General features: G+C 40.5%; 1 protein-coding gene across 1 annotated transcript in view; it reads left to right on the forward strand.

Annotated features, from left to right (window-relative positions):
* The first annotated feature begins 695 nt into the window (after window positions 1-695).
* The window catches only part of BCLAF3 (BCLAF1 and THRAP3 family member 3), a 55,946-nt gene continuing 39,195 nt past the window's right edge, over window positions 696-17,446 (forward strand). Inside the window, exons 1-2 of the mRNA XM_068962545.1 lie at window positions 696-757; window positions 15,326-15,400. Of these exons, the coding sequence (XP_068818646.1) occupies window positions 15,360-15,400 (41 nt within the window). The 5' untranslated portion in view covers window positions 696-757; window positions 15,326-15,359. The remainder of the gene's footprint in view (window positions 758-15,325; window positions 15,401-17,446) is intronic.

A 17,446-nucleotide genomic window follows, 5' to 3' on the forward strand; every position in this document is an offset into this window, starting at 1 on the left:
GGGTAAAAAGAACATCAAAGTGTCAAATGAGAAAGCTTCAAGAGTGAGGACATACTACCTTTAGGGTGCTGGATGGAGTGTGGGAGGAGGGAAATCAAGAGAGCTGGCAAAAATGAGTCAATATTTTTAATTGCACGGTGGAGAGATAATGGTATCATTAACCTGTTTGGAAGGTCTAGAAGGGAGGTTTTGTTTTTTGGGTAGAAGCTTAAGTTAAAGCCATGGGGAATGGTTGGAGATTGAGTAGGCAGGAAAGAGGCCACAGCCATTGCAGGTTCGGGTGGGTTGAAATCCACGGGACCAAGCTCCTGCCTGTGACTGAGGGGTGAGCTCCTACCCCTGACTTTTAACCTCCACGATCCTCGGGCCTCGCCCCTTGTGCCCATTGTGTTCCTTCCCGGAGGGAGAGCGGCAGATGGCGCATGCGCCCTGGACAGAGATGCAGAGGTGGGAACGGCCGGCAGAGGGCGCAGGAGCTCAGGCCGGAGCCACTCAAGCGGGGCGCCCGTCACTGGGAAAGCGTTGAGAGCAGAGGTCAGTGGGAGAGCGCGCTCAGCGCGGAGTAATGGACAGTGGGCGTGGCCAGGGCGGGGGCGGGGCGAGGCGGTTCCGGAAGGAAGTGGTTCCGGGTCCCGCGGCCCGGCTGAGGTAGCCGTTTTGCCGCTTCCGTGGGAGGCGGCGGCAGTGTGAGGGGCGAGGCCGGAGGGGCCGGCAGCGGCGGCGGCGGCGGCGGCGGTAGCGGGAACTTCTCGGTCCGGTGAGCGGCCCTGGGGGGCGGGCGAGTCGAGGAGGCTCCGGCCCGAGGGGAGGGCGTGTCCGTCGCCTGAGAGAACGGTTCTTGGGGTAGCGGGTGAGGCGGTTGAGGCGGTTGGGAGGACGCGGCGGCCCAGCTTGAGATCCTGGAGGACTGCTCCCTTATCTCTGGACACTAGACCGGTGCCTTATTTTAGACGCGGCGATCCGGGCACCTGCTGCCGGGGCCCTGACCCTCGCCCGTCGTCGGGCAGGCTCTGGCCCCCGGCGGTTACGAGCTTCTGTCTCGGGGACGGGCGGGGGGAGGGGGCGGTGCCCAGGGACGGAGCCCTTTTCCCAGAGGCGGCTGCCGACGCGTCGCCGTAGGGACCCGAGCCGACGAGCCCCCGCTTTGTCCTTCGCAGGAGGCTCTCCTGCTGGGAAGCGGCGTCTTGCTCTGGTAATGTCCAGAGTGAGCAGTGAAGGCTGCTCTTTATCCTGCATTGGAAAGTAAAACTTGTCTTTTTAGAAACGTATATTGAAAATTGAATCTTCTGTGGTTCTCTGAGGTGTATTTAGGAAACTGGGCCGGCTACTGTCAGGTTTGCCCTGTCCGTAGGTCGGGAGGGAAAGAAATCTGAGAGAAACTTATCCTCTCACACATTTTCCTGCCGAGGTGCTTTTCGAGCTGCCTCTTAGGTGATTGCTTTTCTTTTCTGAAACAAACTAAAAACCACAGGTAGAAATCAAGAAGGTCTCTCAGACTTCTGGCCAGGCAACCTTCTTAACGTTTTCCTGAATTTGAGCTGGTACGACTGAAAGACTGGAATTTGGAAATAAAAGATTTTGATGTAGATTCATGATGAGTGCTTTATTTTTCGATGGTGTTTTAATAGTAACGGTGTAGAATGCTTTATTTTTTCACGTGGTATCTTTAAAATGGCTACTAAAGTGTTCTTTTGAAAGCCCTGCGCTTTCACACCCTCCCCAGAAGCCTTTAAAACATCTGATTAGAAATATTTATATAGCGAAATATTTAATAATATACTTATATATACAGTTTCTAAAATATACAGAACCACGGTGAGGAAGATAACTGTTCTTTCACCGTTCAAATAACCGTTGTGAATGTTTACGCTGGGGATACACCTTCCATCTTTTTTTTTTTTTTGCAGAGATGAATATATGAATTATGAAATAGATTCTCTTTAATAACCAGTTTGTTTGTTTCCTGACTACATAGCATGCCGTTATTTGGCTACAGTAATTTACTTAGTTGGTTATTCCCAGTTTGTCACTACTTAAACACTTCGTTGGAGAAATTTAAAATCTGCACATCCATGATTACTGTTTTAGTGTATATTCCTAAGTGATAGAATTGTTGTTGTTGTTTTTAATGTGAATTTCCCTCTGGAAAGGATGTGCTATTTTGCACTCCCACCGACAATCTGTGAGTGTCCTTTTCCCCACCCTAACAAAAGGCAACAGTTAAAGGATTTCTATAGGACCCCTTCAGGGCCCTTATGTTCTTCTGCAATCAAGTACAGGTATCCTCCTCTAGATGTCCTCTTCTTCCCACCCCCCCTGCCCCGCCCACATCCCCCTTGCCGCTTATTTGTTGATGACATTCTTCGCGCCCACCCCCCCCATGCTGCTTATTGGTTGATGGCAATTCTGTTTCTCATCTTCTAGTCTTCCTTCACTAGTTTCCTAAAGAAGGGTTATCTTGGTGAGGCAAAGGCATTATAAAGTGAACAGATTTGAAGTCAGGACTTCCTCGAATTCCAGTATATCTGATTATCTTGAACATGGACAGTTTGCTCAACTCTGAATTGGAGGTTATAGTGCCTTTATCTTGCATTTCTTGCAGGGTGATTTTAAGGGTCAAATGAAAGTACATTTTTTAAATATGCTTTGTCTCATTGCTAATTTTTACCATATTGTAAAAATGTCAGAGCACATGAGCATATTGATTTTCTAATGTTAATTTCTGAATTCAGAAAGCTGTTTTGTGATACCCTTTGCCCCCACTCTTTCACCTTTTAAATCTGAAGTTTTACACTGATGCCCTAGATTATGTTGATAATGATATTAGAGTTATGAAATTAAATGAATGAATGAATCTGCTAATGTTGAAGGAGAAAATAATTAAAAGCACTATATATAAAGCTGAGGGGGACAGATAAAAAGCTAAATAAAATACAGTCCTTGAGATCATGATGAATAAAACATAGTCTTTGTGCCCTACAGGCTACAGAATATCCAGGCAGCTAGAGGACATAAAAGCTGCTTTCCAAATTTAGACGGCAATTTTAGATGTGATGCAGGATGTCAACTATTCTCAAGTGTGCTAAAGTCCAATTCTGCTGACCAGGCAGTCACTTCAGAGTCATCTTTCTGAAGGTAGGAGTTGCAAGGCGGGGAAGTGTTAATGTTGGAGTCCCTGGATTCTGATTTTTCATCTTTCTCTTGGGGCAGGTTGGTTAACTTTTCTGAGGCTTGGTTTCTTCATCTGTGAAATGGAGGTAATTCTGGCTTCCTCAAAGGCTTATGAAGATTAAATGAGATAGTGTTCGCAAAACAACTTAGTGAACTAGGAAGTACTGGTACTTTGGTGATCCTTCTTATCCAGTGAAGACAGCTTCTGCAGTAAAGAAACTGGGTCTCTTCTGACTTAGTATGATTTGCCCCTAGCAGTTGCTAGCAGTGAGTAATGTTTGCCAAATTAACGTAAAATGTGACTGCTGATAAAAATTCAGTCTGGACATTTGAAGAAGGTAATATATAAATGTGGAATATTGAGAGATTGACTCCATTATTTGGAGTTGATAGTAAGGAATCAAAGGAAACATTCAACTAATTGGACCTAGACAGATTTCTACTATGACTATCATTCTACATTATGTCCCCAGTGCCATGCACATAATTAATTTTTCCTTATCAATAAAGACCTGCTCAAATTGCTCCCATTTCAAAACCTCCTGCCTAGACCCCTATCCCTCAACTACAACTCCTCCCCTGCCAGACAGACTGTTAGAAAATGTTGTTAATAATTGGCTTTCTCAGTCTCCTTACCTTCCTCAAGCCATGTGTTCACACTTTTCATTCCTTTTATTGGGTCTCTATATAGCTTTTGCTATGAAAGTCTCCTTTATTGAAACATCCTTCTATGCTCCTGGGTTCCCACCTTCCTTAGAGGATGTTCGTCTTGGCTGGTTCATCTCCTTAAAAGGTTAATGTTCCTGTAGGCTTGATCCTTATCCCGATATACCAGCTCTGGAATAATTTATAGAGCATTGAGGCAATCTGATGTTTGAAGGTTTGGTAGAATTCCCCTGTGAAACAATCTGGGCCTGCTGCTTTTTCATGTAATGTTTTCTTAATAACTTTCTCTGTTTCTTCTATGGAAACTGGTCTATTCAAGCTTTTTAATGTGGTCAATTTTAGTAATAATCAGTTTTTCTAGAAAATTATCCATTTCATCAGGGCTTTCAAATTTATTGAATAGAGGGCTATAAAATAATCTCATGATTTAAAATGTTTCTTCTATTTCATTGGTTATTTCCCCTTTGCTCTTTTTTATTTTTCCTAGTCAATTTATATTATTTTTCCTAGTCAAATTATATTATTTAGTGGTTTATCCATTTTAATTTTTCACCAAACTACAGAATCCTGATTTATTACTTAGATCTTTTCCTAGTCAAGTTATATTATTTAGTGGTTTATCCATTTTAATTTTTCCCAAAACTACAGAATTCTGATTACTTAGATCTACTTTTCTCTTCCTCTACTTTTATCTTTATTTCCTTCCTTGTGCTTTCTTTTGGTTTACTTTGCTGCTTTTTAGTTCCTTTTTTTTTACCTTGGAAATAAATGCATTTACTTTTATTCTTTCATTTTTATTGATAAATAAGTTTAGTGCAATGAATTTTTCTTTGACGACTACTTTAAATGCATCCCATAGAATCTGATATGTAGAGCTTTTATTGTCATTATTTCTTTAAAGATCTATGTTAGAGTATCCAGGAATTGTTTAATAAGAGGTTTTAAAATTTTCTAGGTGAAATTTGTTTTTTGTTTTTATTAGTAAACTAGTTTTATTGCATTATGACCAAGAAGTTTTGTTTGTAATGTTTCTATTATGTGCAGCTAACTGATGTGTTCTTTGTGACCTAATGTATGCTTATTTTTGGTGAATGTGGTGTGGAAACTTCAGAAGAATATTGTTAAATAGTATCAAATAGTATCAAAATGTAGAGCTTGATAAATATACTTAATATTTACCCTGTTGATTTTGCTGTTTAGATCTATCTCATTTTTGTCTTAATACCACTAAGCATGTTATATGAAAGTCTCCTAGTATTAGTGTTTCTATGTATCCTTTCATCTGTTGTAGTTTTTGTTTCATGAAGGTGGTTGCAGTGTTACTTGTTGTAAATATGTGTATTTTTATTTGTTCTGTCTTCATCGAGGATTGTGACTTTTAACACTGAAGTGTCTTTCTTTGACATGATGAATGCTTTGGGACTTGAATTCTGCTTTGCCTGATTCCAAATTTCCCACCCCTGCTCTCTATTTCCATTTGCCTTGTATAATTTGGCCATCCTTTTATTTTTAACCTTTCACAATTACTTTGTTTTAGATGTGTATTTTATACAAATACTTGTTTTGTGAGCCAAATTGAACCTGTTTATTTTAGTAGGTGAGTTAAGCCGATCACATTTACTATTAGGACTGATATGTTTGGTCTATCATAATATTTTATAATCATGTGTATTTTATTATACTTGCTATCTCTTTATGCTGTGATGTGTAGTTTTTGCTCTTCTTTTTTAAAAAGAGGAAGGTTTTTATTTTTGTCTAATGGTTAACCTTCGTACTTATGCCTTTGCTCCCCATTTGTGTGCTAAGTCGCTTCAGTCATATCTGACTCTCTGCAACCCCATGGACTGTAGCCCTCCACGCTCCTCTATCTGTGGGATTCTCCAGGCATGAATACTGGAGTAGGTTACCATGCCCTCCTCCAGGGGATCTTCCCAACCCAGGATTGAACCCACGTCTCTTATGTTTCCTGCATTGGCAAGTGTGTTCTTTACCACTAGCACCACCTGAGAAACCCACTCCCCTATTTATTTAACCTTTTTTGTGTGTGAGAGAAATATAACTGTCCGTGAAATCAGAGTAGAATAATAATAGGCAACGCTGAGGTTCTGTATCCACTTCCAGCTCCTCGTTACTGGGAACTGGTGACAGCACTCAACTACTGTGGCTAGGAGAATAGACTGTGACCTGTTCTCTTGAGGTCTGACTTCCTCTGATCTGCTGATTGCCCTCTTGTTCTGTGGGTTCTGAGTTGACCTGGTTCTGTGCTGCCAGTGTGGCGTCTTTGTTACAAAGGCTTTCCTGGTCAGTTTTTTTGCATTTGTAAATGCTGAGTTCACATTTAGTATGGAATCTCTCTCAGTTGTTTTTTGTAACAGCTTTACCGAGTTATAATTAATATACCACACAATTCACCCATTTAAAAGTCTACAGTTCAGTGGTTTTTTTTAATATATTCACAGAGTTGTGTAACCATCATCATAGTCTAGTTTTAAAACATATTCATCACACCAAAAAGAAACCCTGTGCCCATTTCCCCCAGTGCCTCCCCTCCCCCTACCACACCCAGGCAACTGCCAGTCTACTTTCTGTCTCTATGGATTTGCCTATTCTGGACCTTTCATATAAATTAATCTTGTAATATGTGGTCTTTTTTGACTGGCTTCTTTCCCTTAGCGTAATGATTTTAAGATTCATCCCTGTCTGACTGTGTGTCAGTACTTTGTTCCTTTTTATGGCCAGATAATATTCCATTGTATGGGGATACCACATTTTGTTTATTCATTCCTCTCTCAATGAACATTTGAGTTGTTTCTGCATTTTGGCTATTGTGAATAATGCTGTTATGAGCATTTGTGTATAAATTTTTATGTGGATGCATGGTTTTATTTATTTTGGGTATATACCTAGGATTAGAATTGCTGGGTCACATGGTAACTACTATGTTTAATTTTTTAAGAAACTGCCAGACTGCTTGCCAAAGTGACTGAATCATTTCATTTATTTTCCCTGGGGCACCTGGTAATTTATTCTTCCCTTCTGAGATAATTTTTGGGCTTCCCTTGTGGCTTAGTTGGTAAAGAATCCAGCTACAATGCAGGAGACCTGGGTTCCATCCCTGGGTTGGGAAGATCCCCTGGAGAAGGGAACGGCTACCCACTCCAGTATTCTGGCCTGGAGAACTTCATGGACTGTATAGTCCATGGAGTTGCAGAGTCAGACACGACTGAGCGACTTTCACTTCTGAGATAATTTAGCCTTTTTCTCCCATTCTTTCCATTTAGTTCAGTTAATTTTTTTTCAGTCATATCACTCTTTTTTGATATGTTTCTGTTCTTAGTTTTTAAATTTCTGATTCAAGGTGAGTTTTTAAAATATACGTTCCTAAATGCTTTGGGATATATTCTGTTTGGTGTATAAAGTTAGAGTTTGCTTCTACTTCATGTTTTTTGGAGGACAAATTTTCCTCAGTTGAGAAATTGTCTTTTCCTGCTTTCTTGTAAACATATGGGGGTCATCAGATTAAAAGTTTTTCAGATCTAATGAGTATGAAATGGTACCCCATTGTTTTAATTTTATCTTCCTGAGTAGGTAGTATTGGGTATCTCTTTGTATGTTTATTGGACAGTTATGTTTCCTCTTTGTTGAAAACTCTTAAGGATGGAGTTGCCATTTATTGAGGTGGGGCAAACCTTGAGAGGAGCAGATTTTGGAAGAAGGTGTGGAGTTTGCTCTTGGACATGTTTACAGCATCCAGCAGTCTGTTGGATGTGGAAGGCTGCAACAGAGAGGATAGGTGAGGGCTGGAGATGTCAACTTGGGGTTGTTAGTATATAGAGAGTATTTAAAGCCATGAGATTGAAGAAAAGTGTAGACTGGGAAGAGAGTGTAGACAATGAAAAGTCAAAGACTGAAGTCACTATATAGAGGAAGACTGGCTTCACTATTTAAGCATCAGGATGGTGAGATAAAGAAAAACCAGTAAAGGAGACAGAAAGCATTGTTAGAGGTATGAGAAAACCAGGAAAGTGTATAGTATTCTGGAATCCAGGTGCAGAAAATGTTTCTGGGAGGAAGGAGTGATTAACCATCTGGTGCTGCAGGTAGATCCAGGAAAAAGAGGGAAAAGAACCATTGGATTTAGCATGGATTTTGTTAGTGATCTTGACTGGAGCAGTTTGGTGGAGTGGAAAGGTAGATTGGTGAGGGGACAAGTAGAATGGGAGGAGAAGAATGTGAGAATGATTGTGGTATACAGGCAGCCCTTTGAGGATTTTGTTTGTAAACGGAGAGAGAGGTTGTATAGTGATGGAAGGGACCCAATGGGGAAGGGAAGTGATGCTGTGGAAGAAGAGGAGAACTGCTGGAGCTGGGCCTTTTCAGGCAGGTGAGAGGATGTGTCCAGTGCTGTCCTGGTAGGAACGGCTTTGTTTGGCACCAGCATCCCCTTCAGCATCCTCCTGGGAGTGGATACCCCTGTTGTCCAGTCATCTTTCTAAGTTCAAGGGCACACAGATTCATTCACTGCCCTTAAACAGTTCACTCTGAAGGAACAGTATAAATGAATTTCTCTTTTGTTATTGATATCTCCTTCTCCCCAGTCACAAACCCTGCTGGTGTTTCTTTTCCTTTTTTTCCTCTCCAGCTCTGTCCTTTGCTAGTCACAAGTGTTTTGTTGAGTCACTAAATTGTTTCCAACTCTTTGCGACCTCTGTCTATGAGGTTTCCCTGGCGAGAATACTGGAGTACATGGGGGAGGGATAGACTGGGAGTTTGGGACCAGCACATGCAAACTCTCCTATACAGAATAGATAAACAAGAAAGCCCTACTGTATATTCAGTAACCTGTGATAAACTATACAGGAAAAATGTGAAAAAGAATATATGTATGTATAACTGAGTCATTTTTCTGTACAGCAGAAATTAAACACAACATTGTAAATCAAGTATACTTCAGGAAAATAGTTTTAAAAAAAGATTTCTTTATGTCTTTTCATGACTTGATTAAAAAAAAAATACTAGAGTGGATTGCCATTTCCTTCTCCAGGGAATATTCCCAACCCAGGAATCAAACCCACATCTCCTGCACTGGCAGGTGGATTCTTTATCTCTGAGCCACTTGGGAAGCTCAGTGGAGCATGCAAGGACCTGCTGCCCTACCCAGTTTCATTCAGGGATTGGCAGTCTTTTTTGTAAAAGACCAGATAGTAAATTCTTGCCTGGAGAATCCCCATGGACAGAGGAGACTGGTGATCCATGGGGTCACAAAGAGTCAAACACAGCTGAACAGTTAAGCTCAGCAGCAAATAGTAAATATTTTAGACTGTGGGCCACGTACAGTCTCTGTTGCATATTCTTCTTCTTTCTAAACAATGCTTTAAAAATGTAAAAACCATCTTAGCTCTAGAGTTTAAATGAATGCTCTTCTCTTATGCACTAAGTCCCTGAGCCACTACTAATCATTACTAGCTGATGAACCCAAAAAAGCAAATGCAAGCAAAGTTACCTTAAAAAAAAACCTTTATTGAGATATATTTTACAGGTTTAAAATGTATACTTCATGATTTTTGATAGTGATAGTTAACAGAATTGTGCAATCATCTCCATAATATCTGGTCTAATCTTACAGCACTTTCATCACCCCAAAGCTTTTTTTTTTTTTTTTTTTGCAGCTTTGAGGTATAACTTATATGCAATAAAATTCACTAATTTTAAGTGAATAGTTTGAATTTTAATAAAGCTAATTTTCATATTGTCAGAGGAAAATATTCTAAGTAATACTTTTTATCACATAACCAGTAAATCTCACTTGTAAACATTTTCTCCCAAGTGACCTATACCTTTCCATTTAAGCCAGTGGCTTTTCTTTTTTTATTAATGAGTTTAATTGGAGGATAATTTCTTTACAATATTGTGGTGGGTTTTGCCATACGTTGACATGAATCACCCACAGGTGCACATGTGTCTCCCCATCCTGAACCCTCCTCCCACCTCACTCCCCACCCCATCCCTCTGCGTTGTCCTAGAGCAGCAGCTTTGAGTGCCCTGCTTCATGAATCAAACTTGCATTGGTCATCTATTTTGCATATGGTAATATACATGTTTCAGTGCGATTCTCTCAAATCATCCCACCCATGCCTTCTCCCACATATTCCAAAAGTCTGTTCTTTACATCTGTGTCTCTTTTTCTGCCTTGCATATAGGATCATCATTACTCTCTTTCTAAATTCCACATGTGTGCATTAATATACTGTATTGGTGGTTCTCTTTCTGATTTACTTCACTCTTTCATCCACCTCATTAGAACTGACTCAAACGTGTTCTTTTTTATAGCTGAATAATATTCCATTGTGTGTATATACCACAATTTCCTTATCCATTCATCTGCCAATGAACATCTAGGTTGCTTCCATGTCCTAGCTATTGTAAACCATGCTGCAGTGAACATTGGGGTACATGTGTCTCTTTCAATTCTGGGTTCCTTGGTGTGTATGCCCAGCAATGGGAATTCTGGGTTGTATGGCAGTTCTCTTTCCAGTTTTTTAAGGACTCTCCACACTGTCCTCCATAGTGGCTGTACCAGTTTGCATTCCCACCAGCAGTATAAGAGGGTTCCCTTTTCTGCACACCCTCTCCAGCATTTATTGCTTGTAGACTTTGTGATTGTGGCCATTCTGACCAGTGTGAGATGGTACCTCATTATGGTTTTGATTTGTATTTCTCTGATAATGAGTGATGTTGAGCATCTTTTCATGTGTTTGTTAGCCATCTGTATGACTTCTTTGGAGAAATGTCTGTTTAGTTCTTTGGCCCACTTTTTGACTGGATCGTTTATTTTTCTGGTATTGAGCTGCATGAATTGGTTGTATATTTTGGAGATTAATTCTTGGTCAGTTGCTTTGTTTGCTATTATTTTCTTCCATTCTGAAGGCTGCCTTGTCACCTTGCTTATAATTTCCTTTGTTGTGAAAAAGCTTTGAAGTTTAATTAGGTCCCATTTGTTTATTTTTGTTTTTGTTTCCATTACTCTGGGGGGTCGCAGAAGGCAATGGCAACACACTCCAGTACTCTTGCCTGGAAAATCCCATAGATGGAGCCTGGTGGGCTGCAGTCCATGGGGTCACAAAGAGTCGAACATGACTGAGCGACTTCACTTTCACTTTTCACTTTCATGCACTGGAGAAGGAAATGGCAACCCACTCCAGTGTTCTTGCCTGGAGAATCCCAGGGGCTGGGGAGCCTGGTTGGCTACCATCTATGAGGTTGCACAGAGTCGGACACGACTGAAGCAACTTAGCAGCAGCAGCAGCAGCAGCACTCTGGTTGGGGGGTGGGTCATAGAGGATTTTGCTGTGATTTATGTCAGAGAGTGTTCTGCCTATGTTTTCCTCTAAGAGTTTTATAGTTTCTGGTCTTACATTTAGATCTTTAATCCATTTTGAGTAAACCAGTAGTTTTATATTCCCCAGACCAGCAGAATCTCCATCACCTGGGAACTTGCTAGAAATAGGGCCCATCCCAGAGGAGGGCTCAGCATTCTGTGTTGTAACTAGTCTTTCAGGTAACTCTTCCTCACACTTAAGTTGGTGGAGAACCACTGTTCTAAGCTCTATCCCGGAGTGAAATTGCTAGTTCATGGAATATGAGCATGTTGAAGTTTAATGGGTACTGCCAACCCCTTCCAAACTGGTTATAAGCAGGTCGTATACCTGCTTAGCTGTGTACAGACAGTCTCTATCGTTCCACAGCCTCACCAACACTGTGAAATCACAACTTCCATTTTTTTGTGGTCATTCTGACAGGTGTGGAATGGTTATGATCTGAATTGGTATTTACTCAGTTACTATTGAGGTTGAGCATCTCAGATGTCCATAGGTCATTTGAGTTTTTTGTGTTCTGTGATGTGCTATTTGGAGTCTTTTGCCTATTGAGATAAATAGTTATATTAAATAATCACAATGTATTGACAGAATTGTAGAATAAACTCAGAATTCCCAAAAAGAAAGGAACTCAGGGGAAAAAAAAGAAAGTCAGGGAAAGAATTTCAGGGAGATGATGGTCAAAGAGTACAGAATGGCCTGATCAGGGAAAAGCAAGTCATTTGCTGTGGTGAACTAATAAGATAGGCGAAGGAAAAGACATACAAGGCTAGGAGAAAGGTAGGGAGTGACTAGATGTATGTATTTTAAATTTGTTTAATCTTTTATTGACTGTTGGGCATTTGCATTATAATTAGAGTGGATTTTTTTCTTTCCTATTTTAAATTAAGCTGATATAAACATCTTAGTATATATAGTGGTTTTTTTTCTTTTAAATTATTATCTTAGAATAACACATTTAGAGTGAAATTATTAGATTAAAGGAAAGTAGGCATGATTAGTTTCATAATTTCTTACATATTTTGAGGTTACCCATCATTAGGGAAATGCGAATCAAAACCACAGTGAGGTACCGTTTCACCCTCACTTGGATGACTATAGTGGAAGAGACAGACCATAACAAATGTCGATGAAGATGTGGAAAAATTGGAACCTTCATAGATTGCTGGTGGGAATGTAAAATGATGTAGCTGCTTTGGAAAACTTTGGCAGTCTCCCAAGAAGTTAAACATTGAGTGATTTTATAACCCAGGAGTTCCACTCCTAGGTTTATGCCCAAGAGAATTGAAAAACTGTGTCTACACAAAACTTGTATGCAAATATTCATGGTAGCATTATTCATAATAGCCCCCCAAATAGAAACAGCCCAAATATCCACTGAGAGATAAATGAATCACAAGATGTGGTATACCCATAAAGTGGGATATTATTCAACCATGAAAGGATGAAGTACTGATAATAGTAAAACCCTTGAAAACATTATGCTAAAGGAAAGACGCCAATCACGAAGAATCACATATTCTAAAATTAGATTGTGGTGGTGGTTACAAATCCCTGTGAATATACTGAAAAACACTGAACTGTACACTTTAAATAGGTGAGTTGTATGATATGTGAATTGTATCTCAATAAATGTTTTACAAAAAATAAAATGGATTAAAAAATTACCCTCTGGGAAAATTATATTTTTTCATCACAGTCAACTGTGTTTGGTGTCTCCCGTACAACCTTTAGGCTTTATTATTTTTGTTCAATTTAATAGGTATGTACTCAAAACTTCTTTAATTAAATTATAAGTTCCCTCAGTAGAATGTAAGCTCCAAGAGAGCAGGAACTTTTTTCTGTTTCTCTTCACTGCTCTCTCCCTTGAACAGTGCCTGGCAAATAATATGTACTCAGTGACAGTTGTTAAATGAATATATTTTTATTTTGTTAAACTTTTTATTTTGTATTGGGTTATAGCTGATTAGGGCCTTCCCTGGTGGCTCAGTGGTAAAGAATCTGCTTACAATGCAGGAGACACAGAAGACACAGGTTCAGTCCCTGGGTTGGGAAGATCCCCTGGAGGAGGGCATGGCAACCCACTCCAGTATTCTTGCCAGGAAAATCCCATGGACAGAGGAGCCCAGTGGGCTACAGTCCATAGGGTCGCAAAGAGTTGGACATGACTAAAGCGACTAAGCACTCATGCATAGCTGATTAACAAACAGTGTTGTGATGGTTTCAGGTGAACAGTGAAGGGACTCAGCCATACATATACATGTATCCATTCTCCCCTAAACCTCCCTCCCATCCAGGCTGCCGCATAACATTGAGCAGAGTTTCATGTACTATATTGTAGGTCCTTGTTGGTTATCCATTTTAAATACAAGCTTTGTGTGCATGTCCATCCCAAACTCCTTAACTATCCCTTCCCCCATCCCCCCCCATTTTTATATTTTTAGTTACTAAGAAAACACTGGGCTTCCCTGGTGGCTCAGATGGTAAAGTGTCTGCCTGCAATGTGGGAGACCTGGGTTCGATCCCTGGGTTGGGAAGATCCCCTGGAGAAGGAAATGACAACCCACTCCAGTACCCTTGCCTGGAAAATCCTGTGGACAGAGGAGCCTGGTAGGCTATAGTCCAAGGGGCCGCAAAGAGTCAGACACGACTGAGAAACTGCACTTTCAGAAGAAAACACTTTCTGCTTTAGTGTCTTAATTTCATACTGCATCTGAACCAATTTTTCCTAGCCTCATTTTTTTTTTTTTGAAAAGAACCAATGTATAACTGAATTGAATTGAATGTGATTCTGGTGAGTGATCTGGTTCAAGTCCTTTGACCTTACATGCTTTTACTTTCTTCTGAAATTTATTATAGCAATAGTTTGCAAATATTTGACTATGAGAACTCCATTTTCAAACCTATGTTCACATAGTTATGGTTGTACTTTTTATATTAGTGATAAAACTTCGTAGTGACAAGAAGTCATTTTTATTTTAACAGTGGCTATGGTATCTTCAGAAATTTGCAAAATAGAGGTTCTAATATGTGAGACATACCCTTACTCATTCTGTAGTCTGTTTTTGGTAGCTGTGTGTATTATTCATGGACCCATGGCAATAATTTTGAAAGCCATCAGGGGGTTGGGTCCAGTTAATTGGGCACTACTTAACTATAGTATCAGAACTGAGGAAGATTACTGAAATGGAGAAGGGAACGGCTTTCAGTATTCTGGAATTCCATGGACTGTATAGTCCATGGGGTAGCAAAGAGTCGGACACAACTGAGCGACTTGTGCTAAAAACAACTTATAAAAGATTATACCCAAATGGGTTTTTTATAAAAATTCAGTTCCTAAATCTACCAGTTTCTTTTAAAGACTGAAATGTATTTTTAAAACCTAGTTTATATGTTTTCTAAAATTAACTTATTTGACATTATTTGTTTTAGAAAACAGAAGAAAACTAAATGTCTAATCATGCTTAAGTCTTGGTGTATTTACCTGGTGGAAGTTAGGTGATAATTGAGTATGATAATTAGGCATTGTAAGTCTTATTATCTAACAATTTTAAAAGTGGGATATATCATCAAGTATTCCTAAATATTTTGACTATGATTGTATGAACGTAACTGCAGTTATATGTACGTAACCAATGGTGAAAGGTGGGGAGGAGGAGTAGTGGTTGTGTTCAGAGGAATTCTGGGGGAGTATTCCCTATTTTTGAAACACTTATTTAGTAGTTGTTGTGTGCTAGGCAGTATTCTGAGCTTTTTTCATGACTTAATTCAGGGATCATCAAACTACAATGCATTTGGCCTTTGGGGCCTATTTTTGTGTGGTCCTTGATCTATAAATGATTTTTATATTAAAATTTTTTTAAGAAGATAATATGATGAAGACCTTATGTGAACTGCAAAATCTGAAATAGTTATGCTCTGGCCTTTTACAGAAAAAACTTTCTTACCTTTGATCTAATTGATTTTATGTTTACAACATTTCAATAAGGTGGGTCCTATAAGGAAATTGAGGCACAGAGGGCTTAAGTTACTTTTTGTCAGTGGCATTCACTGTTTTTGGAGCAGGTTACAGGCCCTTTCTACAAACTTGCTAATCCTGTGTTTCTTTGCAGTGTAAAAAGAGGATAGTGGCTCACGTGTCAAAGGATGGCACGGTCACGCTCTAGATCCCCCAGGTGGAGGCACAGGTGAGCAGTCCTTAGTTAAGCAGAGTAAGCATGGGTTTGGAACGTGCTTCAACAGTTTTCATTTTGTCATTTTCAAGACCAAATTATAATGTGGAAGAGCTTCAGAAAGAAAAAGGAATGCAAAGAAGTAAATGGTTTGAACATGGAGGGCCTCACAGAGGTCATTTGTTTCACCCTTTTGTGGTAGGCTCTGGTGAGGTGGCACAAAAGACCCTGCCAAGCTTAGTGCCTGATTTCTGGGTGCCTTCTCAGAACCCTTTGTCACCAACTCTAAAGGGTCTGCTATCATTCCCTACTTGCAGGCTAACAGATTAGTGTGTCACAAGGCACTCTTGGATCAGAGACAAAAACCTTTATTACTCATGTGCAGCAGGCAGCTGAGCTTCCTGTTCCTGTGTTCCTGTTACCTCTTGTCTTCCCTAGTGGGTCAGACAGTAAACAGTCTGCTTGCAGTGTAGGAGACCTGGGTTCGATCCCTGTGTCGGGAAGATCCCCTGGAGAAGGGAATGGCAGCCCACTCCAGTACTCTTGCCTGGGAAATTCCATGGACAGAGGAGCCTGGTGGGCCCCAGTCTATGGGGTTGCAACCATGTAGTCACTCACAACTGAGCGACTAACACACACACACATTACCTCTAGTCCTCTGAGGGTGGGAGCTGCTGACACAGCTGAGGAACCCAAGCCCTATTAAGGACAGCAGGGAATCCTGCCCAGCCTTTTCCTTGGAGGAGACATTATCTTGTTATCCTGGACAGCAAACACATTGGCTCTCTGCCCCTTAGGGAGGCCCTGTCCCTATCTTTCCAGGGAGTTTGCCTTGAAACAGAAGCTCAGGAGGCGTGCAGAGCACTAGAGACTCATGGAGTGTCCCAACAGACTCCTTGGGTCTCTTTTGTCTCTTTAGGAGAACTGTAAATGATAGCCACTATTTCAGCAGTCTCCTTCAGAAGAAAGGGGCTCTGTGCAATAGAACCCTGATATGAGGTATAATATCAAAGCAGTACTCAATGTGAGGTAAGGATTAAAGTAAGAGATTGAGTATTTCGTCAGTCTGGAAGACCTCAGCCTCTGGCTGGCAGCTTTTCTCCTTAGCAGTAGAAAAGATGGAGTGTTCCAGGAAGTCCTCAAGGTCTTCAGTTGCTTCTTCCTGTGAAGAGTTACAGCCAGCTGGATGACAGAGTCTCTGCTTCAGCTGAATAATGCACTTGCCAGTGCATCTAGTTTGGTGACTCTAGAGGGAGAGATTGTCAAATCCAGTGTATAAGTCCTGGTATGTACATGAGGAAGATAAATCAGCCTCCTTTCTTGTAGGAAGAACCCAGACATGTCACCAAATGGAAAGAGTTTTACTCATGGTTGTTTCAACTCCGTGGCAGCTGCTGCAGAGGAGGTGATAACAAAAACTGCAAAGGTAGCTGCTGCATTGGTTAGAAGACATTAAACTCTCAGGAAGTTGGGAGATTGGATAAGTCAGATGGGAGGAAAGGTCCCCAGGTGCAAATTTGAACCAGATGGTAGTACTTCTCTCTCTTAACCTTAAGACTGGTTACTCAGACTGGTTTCCTCAGATACAGAAGCCTTCCTCCTCAGTTGGAATGAAAGGTTCCATGTTGGCAGTGCTCAGGTGTTAGAGAAGGTAGTTACAGAAAGGGCATGCTGTCCCTGGAGATCATTAAAGCTGCACTAAAGCACACATTCACAGAATTAAAAGCTATGATTCAACAGCACTTCCTTCATTTTATATATAAGGGGACAGGTCTGGGACATAAAACTTATTTATGTCAATAGTAATACTGGAGGGACTAAGCATGAGGTCCACTTCTTAAGGTCTTCTTCCTCCCACCACCTCCACATGCTGTTTAAAGATGTAGTTTTTGCTACTTGATATAACCTTAGTAGAGAGAAAAGATAATCAGTTAGGAAAACTGTGAGATCAGTTTGGGGTCTGAGTTTGGATTTGATATGCAACATAAACTCTTAGAATCTATTTTGATTTCAGAGATTATGTTCGGTTTTCCAGAGATTCTCCTGCACACTTAATTGTGT

The sequence above is a fragment of the Capricornis sumatraensis genome, chromosome X (assembly GCF_032405125.1).
Source record: "Capricornis sumatraensis isolate serow.1 chromosome X, serow.2, whole genome shotgun sequence".
In the NCBI taxonomy this organism is placed as follows: domain Eukaryota; kingdom Metazoa; phylum Chordata; class Mammalia; order Artiodactyla; family Bovidae; genus Capricornis; species Capricornis sumatraensis.